General features: G+C 36.0%; 1 protein-coding gene across 5 annotated transcripts in view; it reads left to right on the forward strand.

Moving 5' to 3' along the window:
- The window catches only part of Depdc1b (DEP domain containing 1B), a 142,144-nt gene extending 139,347 nt beyond the window's left edge, over window positions 1–2,797 (forward strand). For all 5 annotated transcript variants that reach the window (XM_071612580.1, XM_071612581.1, XM_071612582.1 and 2 more), the window contains 2 exons: window positions 554–739; window positions 1,660–2,797. In XM_071612580.1, coding sequence (XP_071468681.1) covers window positions 554–739; window positions 1,660–1,821 — 348 coding nt within the window. In that variant the 3' untranslated portion in view covers window positions 1,822–2,797. The remainder of the gene's footprint in view (window positions 1–553; window positions 740–1,659) is intronic.
- Window positions 2,798–16,523: the final 13,726 nt, after the last annotated feature.

Consider the following 16,523-nt stretch of genomic DNA (forward strand, 5'->3'; position numbering starts at 1 on the left):
TCACTATTTCAAAGCCAGCCTCAACAATTTTAAGGAGGCCCTTAACAACCGACTAAGACCCTGTCTCAAAAAAAAAAAAAAAAAAAAAAGCTGGGGGTGTAGCTCAGTATTTATGCATCCCTGGGTTCAATTTCCAGTTAACCTCCTCCAACCTCCATCCCCACCAAAAAAAAAAAAAAAAAAATTAAGAAGGATCTTGGCTGGGCATGGTGGCAGGTGTCTGTAATCCCAGGGACTTGGAATGCCGAGGCAGGAGGATTGCAACTTTAAGGACAGACTCTCAGAATAAAGAAAGCTGGGAATGTGACTCAGTGATTAAGCCCACTGAGTTCAATACCTGATTCTTAAAAAAAAAAAAATAGGTCTTGGATTTAAACAAGTAAAAAAAAAAATAGACAAATCTATGATTTTAAAAATGATATTACTCTGAAATTATGGAAATATTTTTATTTCTCAATATACTTTTTCCAAATCAAATTGATAAATGACATACTATTCCTACTAGGATATGCACCATAATTGATCTAAACTACGTTTTGTCCCTTTGCCTCAGATAAAATACCCAGGTGCTGATATGGATATTACTTTACCTGCTCCTGCATTTTGTCGTCAAATTAGTCCTGAGGAATTTGAATACCAAAGAGCTTATGGCTCTCAGGAGCCCCTGGCAGCTTTACTGGAGGAAGTCATAAGTGATGCCAAACTCTCCAGCAAAGAGAAGAAGAAGAAACTGAAGCAGGTAATGTGGACATTCTTCATAAGTCATGTTTCCTCCTTCCTCTTCTTAGGTTGTTTCTTCTTTTTATCTCTATTTTGGTAAGTGTTGTGTGACTCTCATTCGAGACACAGCAGGTTTGATAGCGTGTTATTCAGTTCATATATTTCAGAAGTTCTATTGCTTCTACAACTGTGGCCAGTTTCCCAGATCTGCATTCTCAGATGTAATTTTTTCCCCATTATTGAACTCTTCATCTATAGAACTGTTCTCTTATGCTTGTCCTTTGTTTTGATGAGTGGCATGATGTGACCAACAGAATGATGACTCAAAGAAGCTAACTGTGAGGGCAGATTTCTATTTTTTTTTTAATGTTAACTCAGATTGAAACCATCATGTCTACAGTTTAAAAGCCATTGGTTTTAGGTAGCCACTATCAAATTGTTGTTCCTCAGGCATTGTTGTTTCTCTCTGTGATTGTGGAGAAGAGTTCAGTGGTAAGAACCAAAGGAAGAATATATTGCCTCCCTTTAAGGTTTTCATAAAATGATGTATATCAGAATGGTTGCTTTTTCATTTGGACAAAAGTTGGTGGGACTGAGTTGGAGAAGCAGGAAGATAGGGAAATACAGTTGGGCCCCAATTTTCCTTAACTGCTTAGGACTTAAGTTATTTTTTCAAGTCAGAGTTACTTGTGAATATTTTTTAAGTGAGGTCTATTTATTGTTGGCAGTGGGAAAAATTTTAAGAAATATGATTAAATGGAGAACTTTGTTCAAAGATTGGATCAAAGGAAAGATGAATTTGATCTATAGACATCAAAATGGAATGATTTAACAAAAATAAAAACAGGGAAGTATGGGGTCAGAAACTCTTCATTAAAACTTGCCCAGTTTTCTTGGCTCTTCTATAAATTTTTGACTCTTTTTGGACCTCTTGTTTAGTTTCAGAAATCCTATCCTGAAGTCTATCAAGAACGATTTCCTACGCCAGAAAGCGAAGCGCTTCTCTTTCCTGAAAAACACAAACCGAAACCACAGCTGCTCATGTGGGCACTGAGAAAGCCTTTCCAGCCATTTCAAAGAACGAGAAGTTTTCGAATGTGATGCTTCTGCAGGGACACTGCTTAGAGACTCTGTGGCGGTGGCTGTTTTGAATGCGAGCAGAAGAAAGAAAAGCACGACATACAGACTACTGAAGTGTACATACAGATTGTCTGACTTTTAAAATGTTGAGCCATTGTCAGTATTTTTATAAAATTCATGCTATTTTTAAAGTTGTACAAATCAATAAAAGATTATGAATCGAATATACAGGCTTGAAGTTGTTACAAAATCTAAGGTAAAATATTTTTATCTTTTGGGCTGGGATTGTGGCTCAGTGGTGGAGTGCTCGCCTCGCATGGGCGGGACCCGGGTTCAATCCTCAGCACCACATAAAAATAATGGAATTGTGTTGTGTCCATCTACACCTAAAAAATAAATATTTTTTTAAAAATATTTTTATCTTTTTATTGTTATCATGATGTTTGTAAAATACTTGTGTGTGTGTATACATGCTAGTTACTAATATCTTTGTGATAACCAGGTCTTAAGAAAGGTGTATATACTTGAACAAGAGACCCTGGATACTGTTATTGTGGTGCTGTTGACCCACTGTGATTTCTCCTGTGTAAATCCCACTTTTCATTGTTGCAAAGAAAAATTCTTAATGTCCTATATTTTGATAGCTGTGTCTTTTATTGCAGGTTTGTTGGATGCTCTGACAGATTTTACAAAAATTGGGTCTTTTATAACATATGTAATTAGGGGGCTTTATATAAAAGTGGAGGAGGTTTTCTTTTGCCAGCAATGATATAATTTCAAAATTATCTAGAGTCGTAAGATTGAATTGGACAAATTCTTTGGGCATCCTTAGACCTATAATTCTAAATTAAGCCTTTGTTATACAATTTTTTTCACAAATGTTTTTGTGAAAAACATAAATGGATTAAGCAAAATTAGACTACTTCCTTTATAAATATATTTTTCTCAGTTTCTTTGTCCTTTGGAATGTAAATAAATGCTGTTTTTTTAAATACCATATATAGTGTTTTCCTTTTTTTTTTTTTTTGCACATATTTAGATTGGTTAGAAAGCATCCTTAAATGCCTTTGCTAATATTCTTACATCAGTCATTTATTTCTGTAGGAAAATAAGTGAGATTTGGGCTTCTGTATTAACCTTTAAAAGGCACCCCCTCACACACACCCTCAGCCCCATTTGTTTGTTTTTTGCTTTGCTTCGCTTTGCCCTTTTGCAAAATAGTGGAGCACTTGGATCACGGACATGTGGAAGGCTTCCTCTGAGAGCCATTACCCAGAAAGCTAAGGACAACACCTAGTAATTGGCTTGTGGTACAGTCTGGGCTGATTTTTCATCACACTTGAGATCTATTGCTGTTCTCTTGTAGCAGACCGCCTTCAGCTGTTGACAGAGATTTTGCCTCATTTAAAAAAAAAAAAGGATAAAAGTATTCCTATTAGTTTGAGTGCCACCTTCCATTCCAAATGTGTAATGTAATTGGTTATTTTTAGTGTTTCAGGATTCACTTTCAGACGTTGCAAAGAATGATTCTACTTTCTGCTCTATTTGCCCTTTATGGCAGAGTTTATTTTCCAAAATATTCTCTCTATTGCTCATCTTTGGAAGTATATGTGATTATTATCTTTCTTTTCTTTTTTATGATTCCTTTTTAAAAAAGTTTGACGTACTTATGGAAAGACCAAAAACATCTCCACCACCTAAGTATGAAACTTACAATAGGTAACAGTAATTTCCTAAAGCAGTTGTACTAATGCACACTTCCATTATCAAAGAGCTTCTTTTGCAGAACATCCTCACCAAAACATACCATTGCCAGACTTTGAATTGTCAATGTGAGGTATATAGCGGTGTCCATATACTTTTGGACTTTTTCACTTTTATACAAATTTTAACAGCATTTCAGCTACAACACACCTTGTTGAGATTTTGATTGGAATTCATTGAATCTATAAATTAATTTGGAGAGCATTGCTGTCTTTACAACGTTAAGCCTTCCAGTTCATGGTATGGCCTATCCCTCTATTTATTTAATGAGAAAATATTAAATTTTTCTGTAAAGGTTTGTAAAGTTTTTGTGAGATTTGCTCCTAAGAACTCAAAATTTTCAGTTATATAAAGAATAAAGAAAATAGTACCTATTCCCTAGCTTCAGTTGTTACTGTTCAACTGATAACTGATGTTTAATCCTATTATTGATGTTTTTTTACAGTTTTCTTTTTCTGTTCTTTGCTTGTATGTGGCATAAAACTGGCATTTTTAATTTTTTCTTTCTTCTCTTTAGATATATGTGACAGTATATTTTGACATATTATATGCACACAGAGTATAATTTATTCTAATTATGATCCTATTCTTGTGGTTGAACATGATGTGAAGTTACAGTGATCACGTATTCATATACAAGGATAGAAAAATGTCTGGTTTATTCTACTGTCTTTCCTATTCCTGTCCCCCTTTCCCTTCTTTCCCTTTGTCTAATCTAATACCAAGTTCCCCCTCAACTCCCACTTATTGTGTTAGCATCTGTATATCAGAACTTTCTATTTGGCCTTTTCACATATCATGATAGTCTCCAGTTCCATCCATGTACTGGCAAATACCATATTTTGTTCTTCTTTATACCATTGTGTATATATACCACATTTTCTTTATCCATTCATCTGTTGAAGGGCACCTAGGTTGGTTCCATAGCTTGGCTATTGTGAATTGAGCTGCTATAAACATTGATGTGGCTGCGTCAGTGTAATATACTAATATGAAATCCTTTGGGTATAAGCTGAGAGTGGGATAACAGGTTAAATGGTGGTTCCATTCCAAGTTTTCTGAGGAATCTCCATAGTGCTTTGCAGAGTGGTTGCACAAATTTGCAGTCCCATAAACAACGTATGAAGGTAAGTTTTTCTTCCACATTTCCTGTCAACATTTATTGTTGCTTGTATGCTTGATAATTGTTATTGGAGATGGAATCTCAGTGTAGTTTTAATTTGCATTTCTCCAATTACTAGAGATATTCAACATTTTTCTCATATTTGTTGACTGATTGTACTTCTTCTGTGAAGTGGCTGTTCAGAATTTTTGCCTGTTTATTGATTGGGTTATTTGGGTTTTTTGCTCTTAGGTAAAACTAGTATTTGTTTACTGATTTTTTTTTGTGTGTGTCAGGTAACTTTGCTAGACTTTCTTATTAATTATAAACATGTAGTGTGACTTTTGTGTTTGATTTTCTACATTTGTTACATATCAGCACTGATAGTTTTTGTTCTTCCTTTTTGTGGTAGACAGAATCTGAATGTTCCCAGTGATCCCCGCTTCCTGATATTTAGTGCCCTGGATAATCCCCTTTCCTTAAGTGTAGATTGGCCCAAGTGATACTTTCAACTGATAGAAAGTGGTGGGATATCAATTCTGAGACTAGGTTCCATAAGACCCTGGCTTCCATCTTCCTTGCCCCCTGGTTTGTTGTGAGAAAAGCCAGCTGTCATGTTATGGGCCATGTACCGAGGCCATCTGGCAAAGAATTAATGCCTCTCATCACGGCCAGTGAAGACGTGGGTCTGTCAACAGCTCTGTGAGTGATTCTGGCAGTGGGTCCTCCCTGACTTGAACCTTGAGGTGACTCTAACCCTGGCTGACAGCTTGACTGCAGTCTTTTTGCAAAACTCCCAGCCAGAGGTCTCAGCTAAGCTGTCCCTGGATTCCTGATGTACAGAAAAGGTGAGGTATAAAGTGTTTGTTGTTTTAAACCACTTAATATGACTTATAATGAAGTGATAAATATGATACACTTTCTTATTCTTAGGCCATTTCTCTCTCTTAATGCTGAATAAAAGTAATAACAGCCATCATTATCTTATTGCTGATTTCAAAGAGAAAGTTTTGACCATATTTTAAGATATTTGTAGATAACTTAAATTTTTTTTTTTTTTGGTAGTTATAGATGAACAGCATGCCTTTACTTTGTTTATTTGTATGTGGCACTAAGGATCAAACCTAGTGCCTCACAGGGGCTGGGCAAGTGCTCTGAGTGCTACAGCCCCAGTACCTATAGGTAACTTTTGATCATGTTACATGATTTTCTATTTCTAGATTGCCAAAACAGTTTTGTTTGTTTACTTGTTTTTGTCATAAGTTGATACTGGCTTTTTTGCATTTCTGGAGGATTTTTGTAGGTTTCATCTTTTAAATCTGTTAATTAATTGATTTCTAATATTATATTAATATAGTAATTGATTTCTAATATTACACCAACATTGCATTTGGGTGTAAGGGTTGTAGTGGGAATCTAAATCATGATCACTATAATTTTAATATATATCTAAATTTTGTTGTTAATATTTAGTATGTATTTATTTCTTAAATCTATGTTCATAAGTAGAATTGGTTTGAAGCTTTATTATCCTTGTTGGGTTTCAGATTATTATAGTTTGGATCTTAAATGCCCAAATACCAATATTCTAAAGGCTTCATTGCCAGCCTGTGGCACTGTTGGGACATTGTACAGGTGGGACCTAGCAGAAGGAAGATCTGTCATTGGGTACATGTCCTTAAAGGGGATGCTGGAACCCCAGCTCATTCCTCTCTGTCTTTGCTTCCTAGCCACCATGTAGTGAAAAGATCTTTGAAATGCACCCCTGCCATGTGGTTCTGATCCACCAAAGGCCCAAAGCGACATGACCAAATGACCATGAAGTGGAATCTCCAAAACTATGAATCAAAATAAACCTTTTCTTCTTTAAGTTGATTTTCTTAGGTATTTTGTTACAGCAACAGAAAGATGACTAACATACTGATTAGATTATAAATTGAGCTGGAGATTGTTTCCTGCTTCTGAAAGGGGAAAATTATTAGAATTATTTCTTCCTTGGATCTTGGTTAGAACTCGCTGGTGAAGTCATAGAGAAACATTCTAGTTAACATTTTGTCACTGATATTTAATATAATTACAAAAATAGTTTGTTTAATTTCAGTCTTGGAAATTTGTTGAGATTTGTTGCATTTTTTAGCATATGGTCAATTTTTCTTAATATTTGATGTGCACTTGAAATTATGAATTTTATAGTTGTATTTTTCTCTATATAAACTCTTGTTCAAATTGTTTTAATTCTTACTGATTTTATGTTGTCTACATTTATATGTATTCCTTAAAGAATGACATATTTCTGTTGAAATTCATTATGAATTTTTATATCCTTATGGTGCACTGATCTTCTAATCATCAATGTCACTCTTTATATTTGTTTGCGATTTTTCTGTTTTGATGTACACCTGAAACAGCATTCATTTAGATTTTTTTTAATTTGATGTTTTTAGATATGCATGACAGTAGGGTGTATTTTGCTCATTATACATACAGGGGGTGCAACTCATTACAATTTTGATCCCATTCTTATTAAATATGATGTGGAGTTACACTGGTTATGTATTCATATATGAATCTAGTAAACTTATGTCTGATTCATTCTACTGTCTTCTTTGTACCCATCCCGCCTCCCTTCACTTCATTCCCGTTTGCCAATCCAATGTACTTCTATAATTCCCCACCCTATCTTCCTTTGTTATGGGTTAGCACCCCCTTATCAGAAAGAACATTTTGCCTTTGGTTTTTGGAATTGACTTATTTCACTTAGCATGATATTCTCCAGTTCCATCTATTTACCAGGAAATGCCATAATTTCATCCTTCTTTATGTCTGCGTAATATTCCATTGTATATATACCACATTTTCTTTATCCATTCATCTGTTGAAGGGCACCTAGGTTGGTTCCATAGCTTGGCTATTGTGAATTGAGCTGCTATAAATATTGATGTGGCTGTGTCAGTGTACTATGCTAATTTGAAGTCCTTTGGGTATAAGCCAAGGAGTAGGATAACAGGTTAAATGGTGGTTCTATTCAAAATTTTCTGAGGAATCTCCATACTACTTTCTGGAGTGGTCGAACCAATTTGCTGTCACATAAGCAATGTATGATGGTACCTTTATCCCCACATCCTTGCCAACATTTATGTTACTTGTATTCTTGATAATTGGCATTCTGGTTGGAGTGGGATGGAATCTCAGTGTAGTTTTAATTTGCATTCTTCTAATTGCTAGAGATGTTGAACATTTTTTTATACACACACATAGATATATATAAGTAGAGAGGAAATATATAGATGTATATGCTAAACCCAAGGCCAACATCATTCTAAATAGAGAAAAATTTGAAGAATTCCCTCTAAAAACTGGAACAAGAAAGGGATGCCCTCTTTCACCACTTCTATTTAACATAATTCTTGAAACCCTCGCCAGAGCAATTAGGCAAAAGAAAGACAAAAATGAAGAGGTACAAATAGGAAAAGAACTAAAACTATCAATATTTGCTGATGACATGATTCTATATTTAGAAGACTCCAGAAAACTCCAACAAAAAGCTTCTTGGACTCATAAAGGAATTCAGAAAAATAGTAGGATATAAAATCAACACCCATAAATCAATTGTGTTCCTACATACCAATGACGAATCAGCTAAAAGAGAAATCAGGAAAACTATCCTATTCACAACAGCCTTGGAAAAAAAAAAACCAAACCAAAACAACAACAAACCCTTGGGTTTCAATCTAACAAAAGAGGTGAAAGACCTCTACAATGAAAACTACAGAACACTAAAGAAAGAAATTGAAGAAGATCTCAGAAAATGGAAAGATATCCCATGTACTTAGGCAGAATTAATGTCAAAATATCCATCCTACCAAACATGCTATACAAATTTAATGCAATTCCTATTAAAATTCCAATGTTGTTTTCATAGAGAAAGAAAAAGTAGTAAGGAAATTTGTTTGGAAAAATAAGAGACCCAGAGTAGCCAAAACAATCCTTAGTGAGAAAAGTTACACAGAAGGCATCACAATACCAGACCCTTAAATTATACTGCAGAGCTATAGTAACAAAAATGGCATGGTATTGGCACCAAAATAGACATGTAGGCCAATGATAAAGAACAGAAGACAGGGAGACAAAACCCACATAAATACAGTTACCTCATACTAGACAAAGTTGCCATAAACATACATTGGAGAAAAGATAGCCTCTTCAACAAATGGTGCTGGGAGAACTGGAAATCCATATGTAGTAGATTGAAATTGCACCCCTATCTCTCACTCTGCACAAAACTCAACTCAAAATGGATCAAGGACCTAGGCATTAGACCAGAGACCATGCACATACTAGAAGAAAAAGTAGGCCCAACTCTCCATCATGCTAGCTTAGGAACCAAATTCCTCAACAAGACTCCTAAAGTGCCAGAAGTAAAATCAAGAATGAATAAATGGGATGGTACTAAACTAAAAAGCTTTTCATAGCAAAGGAAACAATTAAGAACATGAATAGAGAGCCTACAGAATGGGAGAAAATTTTTACCCCATGCACCTCACCTAGAGCATTAATCTCCAGGATATACAAAAAAATAACACCAACACACACACACACACACACACACACACACACACACACACACACAAACAATCCAATCAATAAATGGGCAAAAACCCAAACATTTCTTCTTTCACAAAGGGAGAAATATGAATGGTAACTGTAACATTTAGGCAATTTATACTTCATACAATTACTCTATATTTGGATATAATTCTACTACTTTTATTGATACTTTTAAACTAATTGTCTTTACTTTCTTGCCTCTGCTTGGATTTAAAAAGTAATTTAATTTTCTACTGATGTGAAATGGATGTGGTCTATTTCTAATCTTTTTATTGTGCTCCCTATAAATTACATCTTATAAAATAATTTGCCAAAGTTTAATGTTAGTCAATATCTTTGCTCAGACAATTTAGGGCCCTGAAAGCATAAACACTCTCCCAATTAGCTGTTATTGTTGCAACATATTTTATTGATTTTTTAATAGCTTAATTTAATTATTCCATATAGTCTTTATTAGGCTACATATTTTACCACTTTTTCCCTTCTTAAAGTACATTATTGAAAATTTATTTCTGGTAAGTATTTGCTGGCTGTTGTTTGAAAACTTTTTAATTTTCCCCTTTTAAAGACAGTTTTATTGAGGTAAAATTCATATACCACCTGATTTATCCACTGAAAGTATATAACAATGATTTCTGGCACATTATTTTTTAAAAGTTGTGGAGATATATAGATACATATTTATATCTATCTATCTCTATCTCTATCTCTATATATGTATATATAAAACAAAATTTGTAATTTTAGCCATGTTTACCATTTTAAGTGTATATTTCAATGTAAAGAATAACCTCACTCTTTTTTTTAAAATTTTTTAATATTTATTTTTTAGATTTTTTTTTTTACAAAGCTCATGACATATCATCTTCCATACATTTGATTCAAGTGGGTTATGAACTCCCATTTTTTACCCCAAATACACGTTGCAGAATCACATCGGTTACACATCCACATTTTTACATAATACCATATTAATGACTGTTGTATTCTGCTACCTTTCCTATCCCCTACTATCCCCCCTCCCCTTCCCTCTCATCTCCCCTCTCTACCCCATCTGCTGTTGTTTAATTCTCTCCCTTGTTTTTTTTCCCCTTTCCCCTCACAAACTCTTATATGTAATTTTGTGTAACAATAAGGGTCTCCTTCCATTTCCATAGTTTCCCTTCTCTCTCCCTTTCTCTCCCCCCACTCGTCTCTGTTTAATGTTAATCTTTTCCTCATGCTCTTCTTCCCTGTTCTGATCTTAGTTGCTCTCTTTATATCAAAGAAGACATTTGGCATTTGTTTTTTAGGGATTGGCTAGCTTCACTTAGCATAATCTGCTCTAATGCCATCCATTTCCCTGCAAAATCCATGATTTTGTCATTTTTTAGTGCTGCGTAATACTCCATTGTGTATAAATGCCACAGCTTTTTAATCCATTCATCTATTGAAGGGCATCTAGGTTGATTACAAAGTCTAGCTATTGTGAATTGTGCTGCTATGATCATTGATGTGGCAGTATCCCTATAGTATGCTCTTTTAAGGTCCTCAGGGAATAGACCGAGAAGGGCGATAGCTGGGTCAAATGGTGGTTCCATTCCCAGCTTTCCTAGGAATCTCCATACTGCTTTCCATATTGGCCGCACCAGTTTGCAGTTCCACCAGCAATGTACAAGTGTACCCTTTTCCCCACATCCTCGCCAGCACTTTTTGTTGCTTGACTTCATAATGGCTGCCAATCTTACTGGAGTGAGATGGTATCTTAGGGTGGTTTTGATTTGCATTTCTCTGACAGCTAGAGATGGTGAGCATTTTTTCATGTACTTATTGATTGATTGTATGTCCTCCTCTGAGAAGTGTCTGTTCAGGTCCTTGGCCCATTTGTTGATAGGGTTGTTTGTTATCTTACTGTTTAATTTTTTGAGTTCTTTGTATATTCTGGATATTAGGGCTCTATCTGAAGTGTGAGGAGTAAATATTTGTTCCCAGGATGTAGGTTCCCTATTTACCTCTCTTATTGTTTCTCTTGCTGAGAAAAAACTTTTTAGTTTAAGTAAGTCCCATTTGTTTATTCTTGTATTTAACTCTTGGGCTATGGGCGTCCTATTAAGGAATTTGGAGCCCGACCCCACAATGTGTAGATCGGAGCCAACTTTTTCTTCTATCAGGTGCAGAGTCTCTGATTTGATATCTAGCTCCTTGATCCATTTTGAATTAACTTTTGTGCATGGCGTGAGAAAGGGGTTCAGCTTCATTTTGTTGCATATGGATTTCCAGTTTTCCCAGCACCATTTGTTGAAGATGCTATCCTTTCTCCATTGCATGCTTTTAGCGCCTTTATCAAATATAAGAAAGTTGTAATTTTGTGGATTGGTCTCTGTGTCCTCTATTCTGTACCATTGGTCCACCTGCCTGTTTTGGTACCAGTACCATGCTGTTTTTGTTACTATTGCTCTGTAGTACAGTTTGAAATCTGCTATCGCTATACCTCCCGATTCACACTTCCTGCTTAGAATTGCTTTTGCTATTCTGGGTCTTTTGTTTTTCCATATGAATTTCATGATAGCTTTATCTATTTCTACCAGAAATGCCGTTGGGATTTTGATTGGCATTGCGTTGAACCTGTAGAGAACTTTGGGTAATATCGCCATTTTGATGATGTTGGTTCTGCCTATCCATGAACAGGGTACATTTTTCCATCTTCTAAGATCTTCTTCTATCTCTCTCTTTAGGGTTCTGTAGTTTTCATTGTATAAATCTTTCACCTCTTTTGTTAGGTTGATTCCCAAGTATCTTATTTTCTTTGAGGATATTGTGAAAGGAGTGGTTTTCCTCATTTCCATTTCAGAAGTTTTGTTGCTGATATACAGGAATGCCTTTGATTTATGCGTGTTGATTTTATATCCTGCCACTTTGCTGAATTCATTTATTAATTCTAGTAGTTTCTTTGTAGACCCTTTTGGGTCTTCTAAGTATAGGATCATATAGTCCGCAAATAGTGATATTTTAAGTTCTTCTTTTCCTGTTTTTATGCCTTTAATTTCTTTTGTCTGTCTAATTGCTCTGGCTAGTATTTCAAGGACTAAATTAAATAGAAGTGGTGAGAGAGGGCATCCCTGTCTTGTTCCAGATTTTAGCGGGAATGCCTTCAGTTTTTCTCCATTTAGAATGATGCTAGCCTGAGGCTTAGCATAGATTGCTTTTACAATGTTGAGGTAAGTTCCTGTTATCCCCAGTTTTTCTAGTGTTTTGAACATAAAAGGATGCTGTACTTTGTCGAATGCTTTTTCTGCATCTATCGAGACGATCATATGGTTCTTATCTTTAAGTCTATTGATGTGGTGAATAATATTTATTGATTTCCGTATATTGAACCAACCTTGCATCCCAGGGATGAATCCTACTTGATCATGGTGCACAATTTTTTTGATATGCTTTTGTATTCGATTCGCCAGGATTTTATTGAGAATTTTTGCATCTATGTTCATTAGAGATATTGGTCTGTAGTTTTCTTTCTTTGAAGTGTCTTTGTCTGGTTTCAGGATCAGGGTGATGTTGGCCTCATAGAATGAATTTGGAAGAGCTCCTTCTTTTTCTATTTCTTGAAATAGCTTGAAAAGTATTGGTATTAATTCTTCTTTGAAGGTTTTGTAAAACTCCGCTGTATACCCATCTGGTCCAGGGCTTTTCTTGGTTGGTAGTCTTTTGATGGCTTCTTCTATTTCTTCCTTTGTTATTGGTCTGTTTAAATTGTGTGTGTCTTCCTGACTCAATCTGGGCAGCTCATATGACTTAAGAAATTTATCGATGTCTTCACTGTCTTCTATTTTATTAGAATATAGGGTTTCAAAATACTTTCTAATTATCTTCTGTATTTCTGTAGTGTCCATTGTGATATTGCCTTTTTCATCCTGTATGTTAGTGATTTGAGTTTTCTCTCTTCTCTTCGTTAGCATGGCTAAGGGTCTGTCGATCTTATTTATTTTTTCAAAGAACCAACTTTTAGTTTTATCAATTTTTTCAATGTTTTTTTTTTGTTTCAATTTCATTGATTTCCGCTCTGATTTTAATTATTTCTTGTCTTCTGCTATATTTGCTGTTGTTTTGCTCTTCCTTTTCTAGGGTTTTGAGATGTAGTGTGAGTTCATTTATTTGTTGGTTTTTTCTTTTTTTGAGGAATGAACTCCAGGAAATGAATTTCCCTCTTAAAACTGCTTTCATTGTGTCCCATAGATTCCAGTATGTTGTGTCTGAATTGTCGTTTATCTCTAAGAATTTTTTGATTACCTCCTTTATGTCTTCTGTAACCCATTGATCATTCAGTAACATATTGTTTATTTTCCATGTGATGCAGGATTTTTCCTTCCTTCTTTTTTCATTGATTTCCAGTTTCATTCCATTATGATCAGATATGGTGCATGGTATTATCTCTACTCCTTTATATTTACTAAGAGTTGCCCTATGGCATAATATATGATCTATCTTTGAGTAAGATCCATGTGCTGCTGAGAAGAACATGTATCCACTTGATGATGGTTGATATATTCTATATATGTCGGTTAAGTCTAGGTTATTGATTGTGTCATTGAGTTCTATAGTTTCTTTATTCAGCTTTTGTCTGGAGGATCTGTCTAATGGCGAGAGCGGTGTGTTGAAGTCACCCATAATTATTGTGTTGTGGTCAATTTGACTCTTGAACTTGAGGAGAGTTTGTTTTATGAACGTTGCTGCACCATTATTTGGTGCATATAAATTGATAATTGTTATGTCTTGTTGGTGGATAGTTCCTTTTAACAGGATATAGTGTCCTTCTTTATCCCTTTTGATTAACTTAGGTTTGAAGTTGATTTTATTCGATATGAGTATGGCCACTCCTGCTTGCTTCCGAGGGCCATGTGAGTGGTATGATTTCTCCCAACCTTTCACCTTCAGCCTGTGTATGTCTTTTCCTATCATATGAGTCTCCTGAAGGCAGCATATTGTTGGATTTGTTTTTTTGATCCAGGTTACCAGCCTGTGTCTCTTGATTGGTGAGTTTAGTCCATTAACATTTAAGGTTACAATTGAAATATGATTTGTACTTCCAGTCATGTTTATTTATTTATTTATTTTAGTTTGGCTAGTTTTTACTTTTTGGTTGTTTTCCTCCCCCTTTACTGAGATACCTCCCGCTGTTGGTTTTGGGCACTATTTTTCCATTCCTCTTCTTGTAGAATTTTGCCCAAAATGCTTTGCAGTGCTGGTTTTCTGGCTGAGAATTCTTTTAGCTTTTGTTTATCGTGAAAGATTTTAATTTCATTGTCAAATCTGAAGCTTAATTTTGCTGGATACAGTATTCTTGGTTGGAATCCATTATTTTTCAGCGTTTGAAATACATCATTCCAGGATCTTCTCGCTTTCAAAGTCTGTGATGAAAAATCAGCCGTTAACCTAATTGGTTTACCCCTGAATGTAATCTGCCTCTTTTCCCTCGTAGCTTTTAATATTCTCTCCTTGTTCTCTATGTTGGCTATCTTCATAATTATATGTCTTGGAGTTGGCCTATTACAGTTTTGGATGTTTGGGGTCCTGTAGGCTTCCAGGATTTGGCAATCCATTACATCTTTCATCTCTGGGAAGTTTTCTAGGTTTATTTCATTCAATAGGTTGTCCATTCCTTTGGTTTGAACCTCTGTGCCTTCTTCGATCCCAATGACTCTCAATTTGGTTTTTTGATGAGCTCCCATATCTCTTGGATAGATTGCTCATGAGATTTAAGCATCTTTTCAGTGTTGACTATATTCTTTTCAAGTTGATAAACTTTGTCTTCATTATCTGATGTTCTGACTTCTACTTGATCTAGTCTATTTGTAATATTCTCGTTAGCATTTTTAATCTGGTTTATGGTTTCTTGCATTTCTAAAATCACTGTTTGGTTTTTTTTTAAGATCTCTATCTCCTGGTAAAGCTCGTTCTTTGCAGTTTGAATTTGTTTGTTTAGTTCGTTTTCAAAATATACTTTCAATTCTTGGACTTGCTGTCTCATGTCTTCTCTAAAATTCCGTTCCATCTGAGTTAGGTATGCCTTGATTTCTTTCCCTGTCCATGTTTCTGATGCTTCTAGGTCCTCCTGTAGATTGAAGTTGTCCTGCATTGTTTGTAGTCCTTTTTTCCCTTGTTTTTTCATGTTGTTCACGTTACTTTCCAGCTCTGTTTGACTGCTTTGTAACTGCTTTCTCCTATACATTTGTTTTGGCTTTGTTTATCTCTGTTGTCTCTCCTTTGTGGTGGGAGATTATGCCTATAGATGTTGGGCTTTATTGTACTTTAGAGCTGATTCATTCAATTTATAAAGGGCTTCCGGATTTTGTATGCATATAGTGCTTTGTTTTTTGTTCTTAGGACTTTAGGTTAGGTGCTATGAAGGTATAAGGGTTAGTATGTCTTGGCTACTTTAGAAGATTGCTCTACTGAAGGGGGATGCTAACCGTCAATTGGATCAGGGTGTTGGTAGTAGCTAGGTATTTAGGAGCACTCTAGACGGCCTCGAAACATTCACCTGTTTGCATTTAGACAGTTACATGAAATGGAGGACGTAATGCTTGGGATGAAAGTTGGGGGGAAGGGGAAGGAAGGTGCTCTTGAAAAGAAAGAAGGAGGGGGAGTTAGATAGCATAGAGGAGAATGGAAAGAACAATAAAACTTGGAAGGGGAGAGAAAGAGGGAAAAAGAGAGAGAAAAAATAAAATAAAATTAGGTCTTAGAGATCCATTTTCTTCTCTTCCCGTAGGCAAAGCTGTGCCCTCCGGGCTGAGATTTGCCCTCAATGTGTCAACAGCAATCCCTATAAGGCGGCTCCTGGGAGCCTCTCAATCCTGTTGGTCCAGAGCCGTTTCACTTCTACGGCCCCTCCTCCCCTTCCTCCTGCCAGCCAGCCAGGTCCTGTTCACCGGAGGCGGTTCTCCAAGGATTTGGTTACACTTTCAGCCGCTCTGAGTGCTCTATTTCCCTAATGACTGAGCACTCTCTCTGTCATTCATCTAAGCCCCAGTGCTGTGGAGCTGTGTTCTGGGAGTCAATAGTTTAATTTTTCCAGACCCCTTTGGTGGGCACACCTTCGGAATCTGGCGGCTAAGACCATTGGTGTCGCTGCTGGTGTTAATGGGAGTTGGGGGTCGAGGATCCCCTCTGCTTCCCTCAGCCCCTACAATCAAGACCACTCTGCTGGCGGTAGGAGGAGTTGGGGGTCTGGAGTGTCCTCTGTTTCCCTCCGCCCCTACCGTCACGC

This window comes from Marmota flaviventris, chromosome 5 (assembly GCF_047511675.1).
Source record: "Marmota flaviventris isolate mMarFla1 chromosome 5, mMarFla1.hap1, whole genome shotgun sequence".
NCBI lineage: Eukaryota > Metazoa > Chordata > Mammalia > Rodentia > Sciuridae > Marmota > Marmota flaviventris.